Source organism: Symsagittifera roscoffensis, chromosome 9 (genome assembly GCF_963678635.1).
Source record: "Symsagittifera roscoffensis chromosome 9, txSymRosc1.1, whole genome shotgun sequence".
Lineage (NCBI taxonomy): Eukaryota > Metazoa > Xenacoelomorpha > Acoela > Convolutidae > Symsagittifera > Symsagittifera roscoffensis.
Genome location: NC_087070.1, coordinates 13,742,038 through 13,763,050, shown reverse-complemented (window position 1 = coordinate 13,763,050; position 21,013 = coordinate 13,742,038). Strand labels below are relative to the sequence as shown.

General features: G+C 37.5%; 1 protein-coding gene across 5 annotated transcripts in view; it reads right to left on the bottom strand.

Annotated features, from left to right (window-relative positions):
• The window catches only part of LOC134853921 (uncharacterized), a 65,049-nt gene that overhangs the window by 38,059 nt on the left and 5,977 nt on the right, over positions 1-21,013 (bottom strand). The window contains exons 1-2 of one of the 5 annotated variants that reach the window (XM_063869891.1): positions 19,761-19,838; positions 244-382 (exon numbers count right to left, since the gene is read on the bottom strand). The exons of 2 other annotated variants lie outside the window; for them this stretch is intronic. In XM_063869891.1, coding sequence (XP_063725961.1) covers positions 244-270 — 27 coding nt within the window. In that variant the 5' untranslated portion in view covers positions 271-382; positions 19,761-19,838. Of the gene's footprint in view, positions 1-243; positions 406-19,344; positions 19,433-19,760; positions 19,839-21,013 lie in introns of those variants that run through there. 2 more of the 5 variants (XM_063869889.1, XM_063869892.1) reach the window with 2 other exon arrangements.

Genomic DNA, 21,013 nt, shown 5'->3' with positions numbered 1-21,013 from the left:
TTAAAAAATAACTTTTTGAAAATCCGCTCCTCCCCTTCGATAAAATCATAGATCCGCCCGACTTTATTGGCGAAAAAAAAACAGTTAATTTTGTGAACTTACTTGAAATCTTGTAAAATTTGTTCAATATATACCTAAAAAAGATTTTGCACCACCAAAAATGGTGTATTTTTTTTAAAATTTAGTCAAGGTGATATCCATCGAAGTGATTGATAATGGTACGGCCTTACATGTTGAACTTACCAGCAATTCTTCTCTTAAATGGTTCATTCTGCTAATAAGTTGAGACGGCGAATGAAGATAAAAGAAAAAAGCATCCACGAACTTGTTTATTTGTGTAACAATGTAGACAATAAAGAGTGTTTTCACTGCACGTTTCGTTCTCCAAATCATACTTTTGTCCTGCTGTAGTTTATTGCTACTTTTAATTTTATCTTACATTTTGCAGAAAACAACTAGGGTCTTCATAAAATTTACCATTTCGCAACAAAAGACAACTTGCAACAAAAGTTTCAGGAAAGCGACAACTCGCAAGGATTGAAAACTACAGCTTACAAAATTCCAGTTTAAGGTCAACGATGGAAGTTGTCTTTTACGCTTATAAGAGCTCTTTGCTTTATCTAGTGATGATTTTCTTGGAAAGTCAATGTGGAAAAAATACCTATAGCAGGATCCACCTGCACCGGAGTTTCAAGGATACAAATCAATTATCATGGGAAAAGATTGTCTTAAATATTGTCTTTATATTCCATTTTTGTTGCAAATTTAGACCACAAAATCAAGTTTATTGCCATTACAATTGATAACTTCCGTAAAAACACTATCCGTTAACATAATAATCTTTAAAAAAATCATAATACTTATTCATTATAATTTATAATATAATCCATTTAAAATCCATTTAATTGACTATAATGGATACAATCCCTCTTTTTTTTGCGAAAATATTTGCAACATTTTCAACAACTTTTGCTATACTTACGACCCACTCGAATTCTGAACTTGATCAAATTTTATAATACCCATAGGGGGTGTGAACGTAGGGGGGGGGGGGGGGGGGGCAAAAATATGGCTGTAAAGGCAGTATTGTAAGCAAATAGGATGTGTACTGGAGAATGACAAAAGACGATAGTTGAGAGTGAATTGAATTAGGGAGAGTAAATAAAGACCAGCAAAAAACGAGAAACCAGGAATTTTGAGAATAATTTGTGTGCCAAAAAATGAAAACAAGTTAAGTTTATTTTTATGTCAAATCAAATCTCGTTTTATCTATAACGTGTATCAAACCGTTAATTTGTGAATATACTGCATTGTGTTTGAAATTTCAGAATATCTTTCAAAAAGAATGATTATGATCAATTTTAAATGATTATAATCATTGAAATTGATTTTTTTTTGAATTGACAAAAAGTCGAATTTTGATCCATTTTTAATCAAATATAAACATTTGTGTTCAAGGTTTTTAGAGACTGACAATAAAAGTTCAATAAAAAGAATAAAACCTATGAAGTTCTCAAAAGGGCAGCCACTCAAGAATGTTGGAAATTGTCCTGCAAAAACAAATTAAAACTAATAAAAATAAATAGTGTTTTCAAAGTATATGAGATTTTATTGTCGAATGTTTAAATGCTTGCAATCATTTGAAAAAAAAAGTTTTGTTAAGGTTTTTCATGAAAGTTACTAAAGATCAGTCAAAACAAAATTGTTATACTATGAAAAATTTAACAATCCTGTTTATTTTAGTTACGAGAAAAACTTAAAAATATATTGACCGACAGAGACAAAATGGAGCTTTGCATTTTTTTCCAATAAACCATAGCTTACCATAGCAAGCGGCAGGAGACAAAATGAGAGATCAAATTGCTCAAAAAAGAAAAAATAAGAAAATATCATATTAAATAGTGTCCAAGAAGACTACCTATACCAAAACTTCATAGATTTGTCTTAATGATTTTCAGTTTGAAGAGGAAATGCCAATGAACACAATACACAGAATTGAATCAGCCGGATAAACTGACATTATCGGGCGGCAAATAAGCCGGCGCCTTTTGAGCCGAAAACAAAATCGTTGTTAAAGTCGCAAAGTTTTAATCTGTTTTTTTTTTCAACATCTAAAAGTTTTTCAACATCTAAGAAAAATCAATTAAGTTTTGACTGAAAAGAGCTCAACAAAGTTTGAAACTCAACCCAATTTGACAATTATTTTAGGTGCTCGCTTTTACATTGACAAAAATTTTTGGCTTTCACAATGCGCTGGAGGAGAAATGTGGAAATCCCATCTCAGGATAATCTAGCCTTAAATGAGGCTATGTGGTGAATTGATAGTCATTTTTTGGCTTTCAAAACGCTGGGAGGAGAAATATGGAAAACCCATCTCAGCTTAATCTAGCCTTGAATGAGACTATGTGGTGTATTGATAGTCATTTTTTGGCTTTCACAATGCGTGGGAGGAAAAATGTGGAAAACCCATCTCAGGATAATCTAGCCTTAAATGAGACTATGTGGTGAATTGATAGTCATTTTTGGCTTTCACAATGCGTGGGAGGATAAATGTGGAAAACCCATCTCAGGATAATCTAGCCTTAAATGAGACTATGTGTTGAATTGATAGTCATTTTTTGGCTTTCACAGTGCGTGGGAGGAGAAATGTGGAAAACTCATCTCAGGATTATCTAGCCTTAAATGAGACTATGTGGTGAGTTGATAGTCATTTTTTGGCTTTCACAATGCGTGGGAGGAGAAATGTGGAAAACCCATCTCAGGATAATCTAGCCTTAAATGAGACTATGTGGTGAATTGATAGTCATTTTTTGGCTTTCACAATGCGTGGGAGGAGAAATGTGGAAAACCCATCTCAGGATAATCTAGCCTTAAATGAGACTATGTGGTGAATTAGTCATTTTTTGGCTTTCACAGTGCGTGGGAAGAGAAATGTGGAAAACCCAACTCAGGACGATCTAGCCTTAAACGAGACTATGTGGTGAATTCATAGTCATTTTTCGGCTTTCACAATGCGTGGGAGGAGAAATATGGAAAACCCATCTCAGCTTAATCTAGCCTTGAATGAGACTATGTGGTGTATTGATAGTCATTTTTTGGCTTTCACAATGCGTGGGAGGAAAAATGTGGAAAACCCATCTCAGGATAATCTAGCCTTAAATGAGACTATGTGGTGAATTGATAGTCATTTTTGGCTTTCACAATGCGTGGGAGGATAAATGTGGAAAACCCATCTCAGGATAATCTAGCCTTAAATGAGACTATGTGTTGAATTGATAGTCATTTTTTGGCTTTCACAGTGCGTGGGAGGAGAAATGTGGAAAACTCATCTCAGGATTATCTAGCCTTAAATGAGACTATGTGGTGAGTTGATAGTCATTTTTTGGCTTTCACAATGCGTGGGAGGAGAAATGTGGAAAACCCATCTCAGGATAATCTAGCCTTAAATGAGACTATGTGGTGAATTGATAGTCATTTTTTGGCTTTCACAATGCGTGGGAGGAGAAATGTGGAAAACCCATCTCAGGATAATCTAGCCTTAAATGAGACTATGTGGTGTATTGATAGTAACTTTTTTGGCTTTCACAATGCGTGGGAGGAGAAATGTGGAAAACACATCTCAGGATAATCTAGCCTTAAATGAGACTATGTGGTGAATTGATAGTCATTTTTTGGCTTTCACAATGCGTGGGAGGAGAAATGTGGAAAACCCATCTCAGGATAATCTAGCCTTAAATGAGACTATGTGGTGAATTGATATTCATTTTTTGGCTTTCACAATGCGTGGGAGGAAAATGTGGAAAACCCATCTCAGGATAATCTAGCCTTAAATGAGACTAGGTGGTGAATTGATATTAATTTTTTGGCTTTCACAATGCGTGGGAGGAGAAATATGGAAAACCCATCTCAGCTTAATCTAGCCTTGAATGAGACTATGTGGTGTATTGATAGTCATTTTTTGGCTTTCACAATGCGTGGGAGGAAAAATGTGGAAAACCCATCTCAGGATAATCTAGCCTTAAATGAGACTATGTGGTGAATTGATAGTCATTTTTGGCTTTCACAATGCGTGGGAGGATAAATGTGGAAAACCCATCTCAGGATAATCTAGCCTTAAATGAGACTATGTGTTGAATTGATAGTCATTTTTTGGCTTTCACAGTGCGTGGGAGGAGAAATGTGGAAAACTCATCTCAGGATTATCTAGCCTTAAATGAGACTATGTGGTGAATTGATAGTCATTTTTTGGCTTTCACAATGCGTGGGAGGAGAAATGTGGAAAACCCATCTCAGGATAATCTAGCCTTAAATGAGACTATGTGGTGAATTGATAGTCATTTTTTGGCTTTCACAATGTGTGGGAGGAGAAATGTGGAAAACACATCTCAGGATAATCTAGCCTTAAATGAGACTATGTGGTGAATTGATAGTCATTTTTTGGCTTTCACAATGCGTGGGAGGAGAAATGTGGAAAACCCATCTCAGGATAATCTAGCCTTAAATGAGACTATGTGGTGAATTGATAGTAACTTTTTTGGCTTTCACAATGCGTGGGAGGAGAAATGTGGAAAACACATCTCAGGATAATCTAGCCTTAAATGAGACTATGTGGTGAATTGATATTCATTTTTTGGCTTTCACAATGAGTGGGAGGAAAATGTGGAAAACCCATCTCAGGATAATCTAGCCTTAAATGAGACTATGTGGTGAATTGATATTCATTTTTTGGCTTTCACAATGCGTGGGAGGAAAATGTGGAAAACCCATCTCAGGATAATCTAGCCTTAAATGAGACTATTTGGTAAATTTATAGTCATTTTTTGGCTTTCACGATGCGTGAGAGGAGAAACGTGGAAAACCCATCTCAGGATAATCTAGACTTAATTGAGACTATGTGGTGAATTGATAATCATTTTTTGGCTTTCACAATGCGTGGGAGGAAAATGTGGAAAACCCATCTCAGGAAAATCTAGCCTTAAATGAGACTATATGGTGAATTGATAGTCATTTTTTGGCTTTCACGATGCGTGGGAGGAGAAACGTGGAAAACCCATCTCAGGATAATCTAGCCTTAAATGAGACTATATGGTGAATTGATAATCATTTTTTGGCTTTCACAATTCGTGGGAGGACAAATGTGTAAAACCCATCTCAGGTTAATCTAGCCTGAAATGAGACTATGTGGTGAATTGATAGTCATTTTTGGGCTTTCACAATGCGTGGGAGGAGAAATGTGGAAAACTCATCTCAGGATTATCTAGCCTTAAATGAGACTATGTGGTGAGTTGATAGTCATTTTTTGGCTTTCACAATGCGTGGGAGGAGAAACGAGGAAAACCCATCTCAGGATAATCTAGCCTTAAATGAGACTATGTGGTGAGTTGATAGTCATTTTTTGGCTTTCACAATGCGTGGGAGGAGAAACGTGGAAAACCCATCTCAGGATAATCTAGCCTTAAATGAGAATATGTGGTGAATTGATATTCATTTTTTGGCCTTCACAATGCGTGGGAGGAAAATGTGGAAAACCCATCTCAGGAAATTCTAGCCTTAAATGAGACTATGTGGTGAATTGATAGTCATTTTTTGGCTTTCACGATGCGTGGGAGGAGAAACGTGGAAAACCCATCACAGGATAATCTAGCCTTAAATGAGACTATGTGGTGAATTGATAATCATTTTTTGGCTTTCACAATTCGTGGGAGGAAAAATGTGGAAAACCCATCTCAGGATAATCTAGCCTTAAATGAGACTATGTGGTGAATTGATAGTCATTTTTTGGCTTTCACAACTCGTGGGAGGACAAATTTGGAAAACCCATCTCAGGATAATCTAGCCTTAAATGAGACTATGTGGTGAATTGATATTCGTTTTTTGGCTTTCACAATGCACGGGAGAAGAAACGTGGAAAACCCATCTCAGGATAATCTAGCCTTAAATGAGACTATGTGGTGAATTGATAATCATTTTTTGGCTTTCACAATGCGTGGGAGGAAAATGTGGAAAACCATCTCAGGATAATCTAGACTTAAATGAGACTATGTGGTGAATTGATAGTCATTTTTTGGCTTTCACGATGCGTGGGAGGAGAAACGTGGAACACCCATCTCAGGATAATCTAGACTTAAATGAGACTATGTGGTGAATTGATAATCATTTTTTGGCTTTCACAATTCGTGGGAGGACAAATGTGTAAAACCCAACTCAGGTTAATCTAGCCTTAAATGAGAATATCTGGTGAATTGATAGTCATTTTTGGGCTTTCACTAAGCGTGGGAGGAGAAATGTGGAAAACCCATCTCAGGGTAATCTAGCCTTAAATGAGACTATGTGTTGAATTGATAGTCAATTTTTGGCTTTCACAGTGCGTGGGAGGAGAAATGTGGAGAACTCATCTCAGGATAATCTAGCCTTAAATGAGAATATGTGGTGAATTGATACTCATTTTTTGGCCTTCACAATGCGTGGGAGGAAAATGTGGAAAACCCATCTCAGGAAATTCTAGCCTTGAATGAGACTATGTGGTGAATTGATAGTCATTTTTTGGCTTTCACGATGCGTGGGAGGAGAAACGTGGAAAACCCATCACAGGATAATCTAGCCTTAAATGAGACTATGTGGTGAATTGATAATCATTTTTTGGCTTTCACAATTCGTGGGAGGAAAAATGTGGAAAACCCATCTCAGGATAATCTAGCCTCAAATGAGACTATGTGGTGAATTGATATTCATTTTTTGCTCGTGGGAGGACAAATGTGGAAAACCCATCTCAGGATAATCTAGCCTTAAATGAGACTATGTGGTGAATTGATATTCATTTTTTGGCTTTCACAATGCGTGGGAGGAAAATGTGGAAAACCCATCTCAGGATAATCTAGCCTTAAATGAGACTATTTGGTGAATTGATAGTCATTTTTTGGCTTTCACGATGCGTGGGAGGAGAAACGTGGAAAACCCATCTCAGGATAATCTAGCCTTAAATGAGACTATATGGTGAATTGATAGTCATTTTTTGGCTTTCACAATGCGTGGGAGGAGAAACGAGGAAAACCCATCTCAGGATAATCTAGCCCTAAATGAGACTATGTGGTGAATTGATATTAATTTTTTGGCTTTCACAATGCGTGGGAGGAAAATGTGGAAAACCCATCTCAGGATAATCTAGCCTTAAATGAGACTATGTGGTGAATTGATAATCATTTTTTGGCTTTCACAATGCGTGGGAGGAAAATGTGGAAAACCCATCTCAGGATAATCTAGCCCTAAATGAGACTATGTGGTGAATTGATAGTCATTTTTTGGCTTTCACAGTGCGCGGGAGGAGAAATGTGGAAAACTCATCTCAGGATAATCTAGCCTTAAATGAGACTATGTGGTGAATTGATAGTCATTTTTTAGCTTTCACAATGCGTGGGAGGAGAAACGAGTAAAACCCATCTCAGGATAATCTAGCCCTAAATGAGACTATGTGGTGAATTGATAATCTTTTTTTGGCTTTCACAATTCGTGGGAGGACAAATGTGTAAAACCCAACTCAGGTTAATCTAGCCTTAAATGAGAATATCTGGTAAATTGATAGTCATTTTTGGGCTTTCACTATGCGTGGGAGGAGAAATGTGGAAAACCCATCTCAGGGTAATCTAGCCTTAAATGAGACTATGTGTTGAATTGATATTCATTTTTTGGCTTTCACAATTCGTGGGAGGACAAATGTGTAAAACCCAACTCAGGTTAATCTAGCCTTAAATGAGAATATTTGGTAAATTGATAGTCATTTTTTGGTTTTCACAATGCGTGGGAGGAGAAACGAGGAAAACCCATCTCAGGATAATCTAGCCCTAAATGAGACTATGTGGTGAATTGATATTCATTTTTTGGCTTTCACAATGCGTAGGAGGAAAATGTGGAAAACCCATCTCAGGATAATCTAGCCTTAAATGAGACTATGTGGTGAATTGATAATAATTTTTTGGCTTTCACAATGCGTGGGAGGAAAATGTGGAAAACCCATCTCAGGATAATCTAGCCCTAAATGAGACTATGTGGTGAATTGATAGTCATTTTTTGGCTTTCACAGTGCGCGGGAGGAGAAATGTGGAAAACTCATCTCAGGATAATCTAGCCTTAAATGAGACTATGTGGTGAATTGATAGTCATTTTTTGGCTTTCACAATGCGTGGGAGGAGAAACGAGGAAAACCCATCTCAGGATAATCTAGCCCTAAATGAGACTATGTGGTGAATTAATATTCATTTTTTGGCTTTCACAATGCGTGGGAGGAAAATGTGGAAAACCCATCTCAGGATAATCTAGACTTAAATGAGACTATGTGGTGAATTGATAATCATTTTTTGGCTTTCACAATTCGTGGGAGGACAAATGTGTAAAACCCAACTCAGGTTAATCTAGCCTTAAATGAGAATATCTGGTAAATTGATAGTCATTTTTGGGCTTTCACTATGCGTGGGAGGAGAAATGTGGAAAACCCATCTCAGGGTAATCTAGCCTTAAATGAGACTATGTGTTGAATTGAGAGTCAATTTTTGGCTTTCACAGTGCATGGGAGGAGAAATGTGGAGAACTCATCTCAGGATAATCTAGCCTTAAATGAGACTATGTGGTGAATTGATAGTCATTTTTTGGCTTTCACAATGCGTGGGAGGAGAAACGAGGAAAACCCATCTCAGGATAATCTAGCCCTAAATGAGACTATGTGGTGAATTGATATTCATTTTTTGGCTTTCACAATGCGTGGGAGGAAAATGTGTAAAACCCATCTCAGGATAATCTAGCCTTAAATGAGACTATGTGGTGAAATGATAATCATTTTTTGGCTTTCACAATGCGTGGGAGGAAAATGTGGAAAACCCATCTCAGGATAATCTAGCCCTAAATGAGACTATGTGGTGAATTGATAGTCATTTTTTGGCTTTCACAGTGCGTGGGAGGAGAAATGTGGAAAACTCATCTCAGGATAATCTAGCCTTAAATGAGACTATGTGGTGTATTGATAGTCATTTTTTGGCTTTCACAATGCGTGGGAGGAAAAATGTGGAAAACCCATCTCAGGATAATCTAGCCTTAAATGAGACTATGTGGTGAGTTGATAGTCATTTTTTGGCTTCACAATGCGTGGGAGGAGAAACGAGGAAAACCCATCTCAGGATAATCTAGCCTTAAATGAGTCTATGTGGTGAGTTGATAGTCAATTTTTGGCTTTCACAGTGCGTGGGAGGAGAAATGTGGAGAACTCATCTCAGGATAATCTAGCCTTAAATGAGACTATGTGGTGAATTGATAGTCATTTTTTGGCTTTCACAATGCGTGGGAGGAGAAACGAAGAAAACCCATCTCAGGATAATCTAGCCCTAAATGAGACTATGTGGTGAATTGATATTCATTTTTTGGCTTTCGCAATGCGTGGGAGGAAAATGTGGAAAACCCATCTCAGGATAATCTAGCCTTAAATGAGACTATGTGGTGAATTGATAGTCATTTTTTGGCTTTCACAGTGCGCGGGAGGAGAAATGTGGAAAACTCATCTCAGGATAATCTAGCCTTAAATGAGACTATGTGGTGTATTGATAGTCATTTTTTGGCTTTCACAATGCGTGGGAGGAAAAATGTGGAAAACCCATCTCAGGATAATCTAGCCTTAAATGAGACTATGTGGTGAGTTGATAGTCATTTTTTTGGCTTCACAATGCGTGGGAGGAGAAACGAGGAAAACCCATCTCAGGATAATCTAGCCTTAAATGAGTCTATGTGGTGAGTTGATAGTCAATTTTTGGCTTTCACAGTGCGTGGGAGGAGAAATGTGGAGAACTCATCTCAGGATAATCTAGCCTTAAATGAGACTATTTGGTGAATTGATAGTCATTTTTTGGCTTTCACAATGCGTGGGAGGAGAAACGAGGAAAACCCATCTCAGGATAATCTAGCCCTAAATGAGACTATGTGGTGAATTGATATTCATTTTTTGGCTTTCGCAATGCGTGGGAGGAAAATGTGGAAAACCCATCTCAGGATAATCTAGCCTTAAATGAGACTATGTGGTGTATTGATAGTCATTTTTTGGCTTTCACAATGCGTGGGAGGAAAAATGTGGAAAACCCATCTCAGGATAATCTAGCCTTAAATGAGACTATGTGGTGAGTTGATAGTCATTTTTTGGCTTCACAATGCGCGGGAGGAGAAACGAGGAAAACCCATCTCAGGATATTCTAGCCTTAAATGAGTCTATGTGGTGAGTTGATAGTCATTTTTTGGCTTTCACAATGCGTGGGAGGAGAAACGTGGAAAACCCATCTCAGAATAATCTAGCCTTAAATGAGACTATGTGGTGAATTGATAGTCATTTTTTGGCTTTCACAGTGCGCGGGAGGAGAAATGTGGAAAACTCATCTCAGGATAATCTAGCCTTAAATGAGACTATGTAGTGTATTGATAGTCATTTTTTGGCTTTCACAATGCGTGGGAGGAGAAACGTGGAAAACCCATCTCAGGATAATCTAGCCTTAAATGAGACTATGTGGTGAATTGATATTCATTTTTTGGTTTTCACAATGCGTGGGAGGAAAATGTGGAAAACCCATCTCAGGATAATCTAGCCTTAAATGAGACTATGTGGTGAATTGATAATCATTTTTTGGCTTTCACAATGCGTGGGAGGAAAATGTGGAAAACCCATCTCAGGATAATCTAGCCCTAAATGAGACTATGTGGTGAATTGATAGTCATTTTTTTGATTTCACAATGCGCGGGAGGAGAAATGTGAAAAACTCATCTCAGGATAATCTAGCCTTAAATGAGACTATGTGGTGTATTGATAGTCATTTTTTGGCTTTCACAATGCGTGGGAGGAAAAATGTGGAAAACCCATCTCAGGATAATCTAGCCTTAAATGAGACTATGTGGTGAGTTGATAGTCATTTTTTGGCTTCACAATGCGTGGGAGGAGAAACGAGGAAAGCCCATCTCAGGATAATCTAGCCTTAAATGAGTCTATGTGGTGAGTTGATAGTCATTTTTTGGCTTTCACAATGCGTGGGAGGAGAAACGTGGAAAACCCATCTCAGAATAATCTAGCCTTAAATGAGACTATGTGGTGAATTGATATTCATTTTTTGGCTTTCACAATGCGTGGGAGCAAAATGTGGAAAACCCATCTCAGGATAATCTAGCCTTAAATGAGACTATGTGGTGAATTGATAATCATTTTTCGGCTTTCACAATGCGTGGGAGGAATATGTGGAAAACCCATCTCAGGATAATCTAGCCCTAAATGAGAATATGTGGTGAATTGATAGTCATTTTTTGGCTTTCACAGTGCGTGGGAGGAGAAATGTGGAAAACTCATCTCAGGATAATCTAGCCTTAAATGAGACTATGTGGTGTATTGATAGTCATTTTTTGGCTTTCACAATGCGTGGGAAGAAAAATGTGGAAAACCCATCTCAGGATAATCTAGCCTTGAATGATACTATGTGGTGAGTTGATAGTCATTTTTTGGCTTTCACAATGCGTGGGAGGAGAAACGCGGAAAACCCATCTCAGGATAATCTAGCCTTAAATGAGACTATGTGGTGAGTTGATAGTCTTTTTTTGGCTTTCACAATGCGTGGGAGGAGAAACGTGGAAAACCAATCTCAGGATAATCTAGCCTTAAATGAGACTATGTGGTGAATTTATATTCATTTTTTGGCTTTCACAATGCGTGGGAGGAAAATGTGGAAAACCCATCTCAGGATAATCTACCCTTAAATGAAACTATGTGGTGAATTGATATACATTTTTTGCTTTCACAATGCGTGGGAGGAAAATGTGGAAATTCCATCTCAGGATAATCTAGCCCTAAATGAGACTATGTGGTGAATTGATAGTCATTTTTTGGCTTTCACGATGCGTGGGAGCAGAAACAAGGAAAACCAATCTCAGGATAATCTAGCCTTAAATGAGACTATGTGGTGAATTGATAATCAATTTTTGGCTTTCACAATGCGTGGGAGGAAAATGTGGAAAACCCATCTCAGGATAATCTAGCCTTAAATGAGACTATGTGGTGAATTGATAGTCATTTTTTGGCTTTCACGATGCGTGGGAGGAGAAACATGTAAAACCCATCTCAGGTTAGTCTAGCCGTAAATGAGACTATGTGGTGAATTGATAGTCTTTTTTGGGCTTTCACAATGCGTGGGAGGAGAAATGTGGAAAACACATCTCAGTGTAATCTAGCCTTGAATGAGACTGTGTGTTGAATTGATAGTCAATTTTTGGCTTTCACAGTGCGTGGGAGGAGAAATGTGGAGAACTCATCTCAGGATAATCTAGCCTTAAATGAGATCATGTGGTGAATTGATAGTCATTTTTTGGCTTTCACAATGCGTAGGAGGAGAAACGTGGAAAACCCATCTCAGGATAATCTAGCCTTAAATGAGACTATGTGGTGAATTGATAGTCGTTTTTTGGCTTTCACAATGCGTGGGAGGAGAAATGTGGAAAACTCATCTCAGGATAATCTAGCTTTAAATGAGACTATGTGGTGAGTTGATAGCCATTTTTTGGCTTTCACAATGCATGGGAGGAGAAATGTGGAAAACCCATCTCAGGATAACCTAGCCTTAAATGAGACTATGTAGTGAATTGATATTCATTTTTTGGCTTTCACAATGCGTGGGAGGAAAATGTGGAAAACCCATCTCAGGATAATCTAGCCTTAAATGAGACTATGTGGTGAATTGAGAGTCATTTTTTGGCTTTAACGATGCGTGGGAGGAGAAACGTGGAAAACCCATCACAGGATAATCTAGCCTTAAATGAGACTATGTGGTGAATTGATAATCATTTTTTGGCTTTCACAATTCGTGGGAGGAGAAATGTGGAAAACTCATCTCAGAATAATCTAGCCGCAAAGGAGACTATGTGGTGAATTGATAGTCATTTTTGGGCTTTCACAATGCGTGGGAGGAAAAATGTGGAAAACCCATCTCAGGATAATCTAGCCTTAAATGAGACTATGTGGTGAATTGATAGTCATTTTTTGGCTTTCACAATGCGTGGGAGGAGAGATGTGGAGAACTCAACTCAGGATAATCTAGCCTTAAATGAGACTATGTGGTGAATTGATAGTCATTTTTTGGCTTTCACAATGTGTGGGAGGAGAAATGTGGAAACCCATCTCAGGATAATCTAGCCTTAAATGAGACTATGTGGTGCATTGATATTCATTTTTTGACTTTCACAATGGGTGGGATGAGAAATGTGGAAAACCCATCTCAGGATAATCTAGCCTTAAATGAGACTATGTGGTGCATTGATATTCATTTTTTGGCTTTCACAATGGGTGGGATGAGAAATATGGAAAACCCATCTCAGGATAATCTAGCCTTAAATGAGACTATGAAGTGAATTGTTAGTCATTTTTTGGCTTTCACAATGTGTTGGATGAGAAATTTGGAAAACCCATCTCAGGATAATCTAATCTTAAATGAGACTATGTGTTGAATTGATAGTCAATTTTTGGCTTTCACAGTGCGTGGGAGGAGAAATGTGGAGAACTCATCTCAGGATATTCTAGCCTTAAATGAGACTATGTGGTGAATTGATAGTCATTTTTTGGCTTTCACAATGCGTGGGAGGAGAAACGAGGAAAACTCATCTCAGGATAATCTAGCCTTAAATGAGACTATTTGGTGAATTGATAGTCATTTTTTGGCTTTCACAATGCGTGGGAGAAATGTGGAAAACCCATTTCAGGATAACCTAGCTTTAAATGAGACTATGTGTTGAACTGATAGTAATTGAAATGCTGATAACTCATGAAAGTTCTTTGCTATGAGACATGTTTTGTTCAAGAGAATGACATTTTTTCCAGAGAATGACAATCAAGACTTAAATCCACATTGCCACAAGACTTAAATCGAAAATCAAAATACAATTGAAGTAAATAGACAAATTATACATCCACGAACAAATAGAAATTTTCAAACCCCCCAATTTCATTTTGATATACCCCAATCACCAATACTGTTTACTTCAGAAATTTCAAGTAGTACATTACCAGAAACTCCCACACTCCTTTCACAACATAATCGAATATAATGGATTTTTTGAGAAGTTATGGTGAATTTTGCCATTTTTGCAAGTTATCTCAGTTCCTGTTTAGTGCAATTGCTACGGATTACCTTTCATAAACTTCAATTTTTCACATAAAATTTTATATATTTAAATTTCTCTTTTTCAATTTGGCAGTTTAATATTTTAATTAACTATTTTTTTTACAATCGCCATAGTAAGAAATTACTATTCGCCCACTGCCCCCCCCCCCTCCGCCTACTGCCCCTCCCTCGCCCACTGCCCCTCTCCCGTCACTTCATGGGTAGAAACAACATAAATTCCATCATTACTTCTAACAACCCTCTCTTCAACCCCCCCCCCCCCTGCTTAGGGCACCGCTACCGTGTTGGAGAAGATCAGTTGCAGGTAACTGGACGGTTTATACACCCAAGTAGAGGAGGTTATTCCGGGGGAGTGGCGGGGGATTTGGGAGTGGCGGGGGGGGGGGCTTGGGAGTGGCGGGGGAGGGTTTGGGAGTGGCGGGGGGGGGGGGTAGAGGGGGACAAACTTTTATTTAGAGTTTTTTTAGGGGTGAACATAATTGTTCGGGTTCTAAAATTACAGAACGTTGGATTACAACAATTTGGTGTAATTTTGATGTAATTGTGCAAATTTCTTATCCAAATCTTTCAAGAATTTAAATATATGTAAACAATTTTCTGAAGAAAACAAATCAATTTCGATGGGATTAGTGTGGCCTATAAAATAGATTATATTGTCAAAGTAATCGATTATGATGGATTTTTAAATACTGAAAAAATTCAATCATAATTTCCTTACAAGACTGCTCGTATCAGTGCGAAGACCTGAATGTTTCGACTGCCTTTTAAGGTTTATGGAGCAGTAATAAAAATAAAAAATTCAATGAAATAAAACAAAAGATTTTTTTTTCTAAAATAAGAAATTTTTATGAAAATCATCCCCCCACACGCCATATAAAGTACAAAAGGATAGATTGGGAGGAGAAACGTGAAAAACCCATCTCAGGATAATCTAGCCTTAAATGAGACTATGTGGTGAATTGGTATTCATTTTTTGGCTTTCACAATGCGTGGGAGTAAAATTTGGAAAACCCATCTCAGGATAATCTAGCCTTAAATGAGACTAGGTGGTGAATTGATATTAATTTTTTGGCTTTCACAATGCGTGGGAGGAAAGTGTGGAAAACCCATATCAGGATAATCTAGCCCTAATTGAGACTATGTGGTGAATTGATAGTCATTTTTTGGCTTTCACGATGCGTGGGAGGAGAAACATGGAAAACCAATCTCAGGATAATCTAGCCTTAAATGAGACTATGTGGTGCATTGATATTCATTTTTTGGCTTTCACAATGGGTGGGATGAGAAATATGGAAAACCCATCTCAGGATAATCTAGCCTTAAATGAGACTATGTAGTGAATTGTTAGTCATTTTTTGGCTTTCACAATGTGTTGGATGAGAAATTTTGAAAACCCATCTCAGGATAATCTAGCCTTAAATGAGACTATGTGGTGAATTGATAGTCATTTTTGGGCTTTCACAATGCGTGGGAGGAGAAATGTGGAACCCATCTCAGGGTAATCTAGACTTAAATGAGACTGTGTGTTGAATTGTTAGTCATTTTTTGGCTTTCACAATGTGTTGGATGAGAAATTTGGAAAACCCATCTCAGGATAATCTAGCCTTAAATGAGACTAGGTGGTGAATTGATATTAATTTTTTGGCTTTCACAATGCGTGGGAGGAAAGTGTGGAAAACCCATATCAGGATAATCTAGCCCTAATTGAGACTATGTGGTGAATTGATAGTCATTTTTTGGCTTTCACGATGCGCGGGAGGAGAAACGTGGAAAACCAATCTCAGGATAATCTAGCCTTAAATGAGACTATGTAGTGAATTGTTAGTCATTTTTTGGCTTTCACAATGTGTTGGATGAGAAATTTGGAAAACCCATCTCAGGATAATCTAGCCTTAAATGAGACTATGTGGTGAATTGATAGTCATTTTTGGGCTTTCACAATGCGTGGGAGGAGAAATGTGGAACCCATCTCAGGGTAATCTAGCCTTAAATGAGACTGTGTGTTGAATTGATAGTCAATTTTTGGCTTTCACAGTGCGTGGGAGGAGAATTGTGGAGAACACATCTCAGGATAATCTAACCTTAAATGAGACTATGTGGTGAATTGAGAGTCTATTTTTGGCTTTCACAATGCGTGGTAGGAGAAACGTGGAAAACCCATCTCAGGATAATCTAGCCTTAAATGAGACTATGTGGTGAATTGATAGTCGTTTTTTGGCTTTCACAATGCGTGGGAGGAGAAATGTGGAAAACTCATCTCAGGATAATCTAGCTTTAAATGAGACTATGTGGTGAGTTGATAGTCATTTTTTGGCTTTCACAATGCGTGGGAGGAGAAATGTGGAAAACCCATCTCAGGATATTCTACCCTTGAATGAGACTATGTGGTGAATTGATAGTCATTTTTTGGCTTTGAAAACGCTGGGAGGAGAAATATGGAAAACCCATCTCAGGATAATCTAGCCTTAAATGAGACTATGTGGTGAATTGATATTCATTTTTTGGCTTTCGCAATGCGTGGGAGGAAAATGTGGAAAACCCAACTCAGGATAATCTAGCCTTAAATGAGACTATGTGGTGAGTTGATAGTCATTTTTTGGCTTTCACAATGCGTGGGAGGAGAAATGTGGAAAACCCATCTCAGGATATTCTACCCTTGAATGAGACTATGTGGTGAATTGATATTCATTTTTTGGCCTTCACAATGCGTGGGAGAAAAAGGCTGAAAACTCATCTCAGGATAATCTACCCTTGAATGAGACTATGTGGTGAATTGATATTCATTTTTTGGCCTTCACAATGCGTGGGAGGAAAAGGTTGAAAACTCATCTCAGGATAATCTAGCTTTAAATGAGACTATGTGGTGAGTTGATAGTCATTTTTTGGCTTTCACAATGCGTGGGAGGAGAAATGTGGAAAACCCATCTCAGGATATTCTACCCTTGAATGAGACTATGTGGTGAATTGATAGTCATTTTTTGGCTTTCACAATGGGTGGGATGAGAAATGTGGAAAACCCATCTCAGGAAAATCTAGCCTTAAATGAGACTATGTGGTGAGTTGATAGTCATTTTTTCGTATTCCCAATGGGTGGGATGAGAAATATGGAAAGCCCATCTCAGGATAATCTAGCCTTAAATGAGACTATGTAGTGAATTGTTAGTCATTTTTTGGCTTTCACAATGCGTGGGATGAGAAATGTGGAAAACCCATCTCAGGATAATCTAGCCTTAAATGAGACTATGTGGTGAATTGATAGTCATTTTTTGGCTTTCACAATGCGTGGGAGGAGAAATGTGGAAAACCCATTTCAGGATAATCTAGCCTTAAATGAGACTATGTGGTGAGTTGATAGTCATTTTTTCGTATTCCCAATGGGTGGGATGAGAAATATGGAAAGCCCATCTCAGGATAATCTAGCCTTAAATGAGACTATGTAGTGAATTGTTAGTCATTTTTTGGCTTTCACAATGCGTGGGATGAGAAATGTGGAAAACCCATCTCAGGATAATCTAGCCTTAAATGAGACTATGTGGTGAGTTGATAGTCATTTTTTCGTATTCCCAATGGGTGGGATGAGAAATATGGAAAGCCCATCTCAGGATAATCTAGCCTTAAATGAGACTATGTAGTGAATTGTTAGTCATTTTTTGGCTTTCACAATGCGTGGGAGGAGAAATGTGGAAAACCCATTTCAGGATAATCTAGCCTTAAATGAGACTATGTGGTGAGTTGATAGTCATTTTTTCGTATTCCCAATGGGTGGGATGAGAAATGTGGAAAACCCATCTCAGGATATTCTACCCTTGAATGAGACTATGTGGTGAATTGATAGTCATTTTTTGGCTTTCACAATGGGTGGGATGAGAAATGTGGAAAACCCATCTCAGGAAAATCTAGCCTTAAATGAGACTATGTGGTGAGTTGATAGTCATTTTTTCGTATTCCCAATGGGTGGGATGAGAAATATGGAAAGCACATCTCAGGATAATCTAGCCTTAAATGAGACTATGTAGTGAATTGTTAGTCATTTTTTGGCTTTCACAATGCGTGGGATGAGAAATGTGGAAAACCCATCTCAGGATAATCTAGCCTTAAATGAGACTATGTGGTGAATTGATAGTCATTTTTTGGCTTTCACAATGCATGGGAGGAGAAATGTGGAAAACCCATCTCAGGAAAATCTAGCCTTAAATGAGACTATGTGGTGAGTTGATAGTCATTTTTTCGTATTCCCAATGGGTGGGATGAGAAATATGGAAAGCCCATCTCAGGATAATCTAGCCTTAAATGAGACTATGTAGTGAATTGTTAGTCATTTTTTGGCTTTCACAATGCGTGGGATGAGAAATGTGGAAAATCCATTTCAGGATAATCTAGCTTTAAATGAGACTATGTGGTGAACTGATAGTCATTGAAATGCTGATAACTCATGAAAGTTCTTTGCTATGAGACATGTTTTGTTCAAGAGAATGACATTTTTTCCAGAGAATGACAATCAAGTCCGCCCGTAGATTGCAATTGAAGCAGCAAACTTGATAAGAAATTATGGCTCTTAATTTTCAAAAAAACAGACATGTTGAAGATTGAATCGATGGTCCGGCCATCTGTTAATGAACAGGAGCGACAGTTGTGAGTTTGACAAAACATCTGACATAACACACATATATATATATATACTTCCGATAAAACAGATGCATACATGAAAGCCTTAAAAAATAATTCTAAAACTTTTCGAAACTGTATCAAAAACCTTGATCTACCCAAAAAAAATTTTTTTTACAATAGTCTTGATTTTGTTTTTAACAAAAATCCTTTCAAAAAATCGTGACAAGAATTAATAGAATTGGATATTAAGTAGAATCAAAAAAATCTTGCTAAACGGCAACAACATTTTTTGAGCAGACATACGTTGCGCCAAAGTTAAATGTTTTTGTTCTTCTAGAATTACTTTAAAACTCAAAAAAAGAAAGCACCCTTTAAACTTTTAGATAAAATTTTGCTGATCTCAATTGGCTCAAAAAGGGGCCACCGATTTCTGTCATCCTGTGAACAAATATTAGAGAAAAAAGTCTAGTACCTGTTAGCAACAACCTTGCCTATTGCAAGTATAAACAACAGGTAACACTAAATTTATATCGCAGAAGAATGGAGTAAAATTTTAAACCTTCCTATGCGAAACTTCTTATATGCGGAGACAATTTTTAAAAATTTCACAAAATAACTGTTTTGTAGGCAAAGTGGGAACACTTTCCATTGCGATTATAGTGTGTGAAGATGCGCTCTCGCGTGACCTCTAGATTAGATTCAAGTGCACGACAGCTTGACCAACTTCGGTTGCAATGGCTTAACACGTGAAAGTTCTAGACGCAAAATAAACTGCAGTGAGTAGCAAAAAAAGGACTTAGCTCAGCAAAATAGCTGTGTATTGGTGGAAAACAGACTACCCTTTAAACATGCTTAACAATATTTGATGGATACTCAGCGGTTTGTAATTGTATAATATCTGCATAATAGAATAATTATGCATGTCAGTTTGGGTCTGGATTGTGATGTGGAGCCACTTTCGAAGCTTGAACATACGCCGAAGCCTGAACTCGATCCGGGTACCACTTAAATTGTTTGATCAACTAGTTGCAGTAAAAATAAAGTGAGAATGTGAGTTTCACGTTATAGCAGCAATATAATTCAAGTGAATGGAAGTAACGAATGTGTACATTTTTAATACTCAAAAACATGATCAATGACTTTATCAGTTACATTTTTAAACAAATGTATTTGAAGCACTTTTGCAAACAAAATATTGGTTATTTCGAACAGGCTCAACAAGGACCAGACATTTTTATTATCATGACATTCGCAGATTTTGAACAGCAGCACGCTAATTCTTTTAAAAACTGGAGCTAAAAAGAAACAAGACTGCTCGCATCAAGGCGAAGTTCTGCATGTTCCGACTGCCTTTTAAGGTCTACCCGCACTGGGGTTTCATGGGTAATAACTTAAGGGATAGTCAGTATCCATAAAATTACAAAAGTATCGATTATATCGAACATAATGGGTTTTTTGAGAAGTTATTGGTGAATTTTGCAATTTTTTCAATTTATCTCAGTTCCTATTCAGTGCAACTGCTACGGATTACGTTTCATAAATTTTTTCACATAAAATTTTATATATTTAAATTTCTCTTTTCAATTTGGAAGTTTAACATTTTATTTAACCATTTTTTTACCATCGCCATAGTAAGAAATTACTATTCGCCCACCACTACCCCCGCCTACTACCCCTCCATTGCCCACTGCCCCTCTCCGGTTTGGGAGTGGTGGGGGGGGGGGGGGTTGGGAATGGCGGGGGGTAGAGGGGGATCAAAATTTCTGAGTTTTTCTAAGGGATGAACATGTTTGTTCGGGTTCTGAAATTGCAATTTGGTGCAATTCTGATGTAAATAAGCTGATTTACCATTCAAATTTTTCATGAGTTTAACTATTTGTGAACAATTGTCTGCCGAAAAAAAATCAATTTTGATGGATTTCTGCGGCCTAAAAAATTGATTATATTGTCAAAATAATCGATTATAATCCCCTAAAAAACCGTTTTCATGGTTGGATGGGTCATGAAAATTGATTGTATGGGTTAATTTTTTTGCCAATTTAATCAATTATAACCAATTTTTTCCCATGAAACTCAAGTGCAGGTATAGAGCAGTAATAACATGAAAAATTAAATGTAAAAAATTACGAATAAATTTCTTTTAATTTGAGATTTTTTGTGAAAATCATCCCCCATAGCCATATAAAGTTCAAAGTTATAAATTTTGCTCCTAGCAATAGGTCCTATGT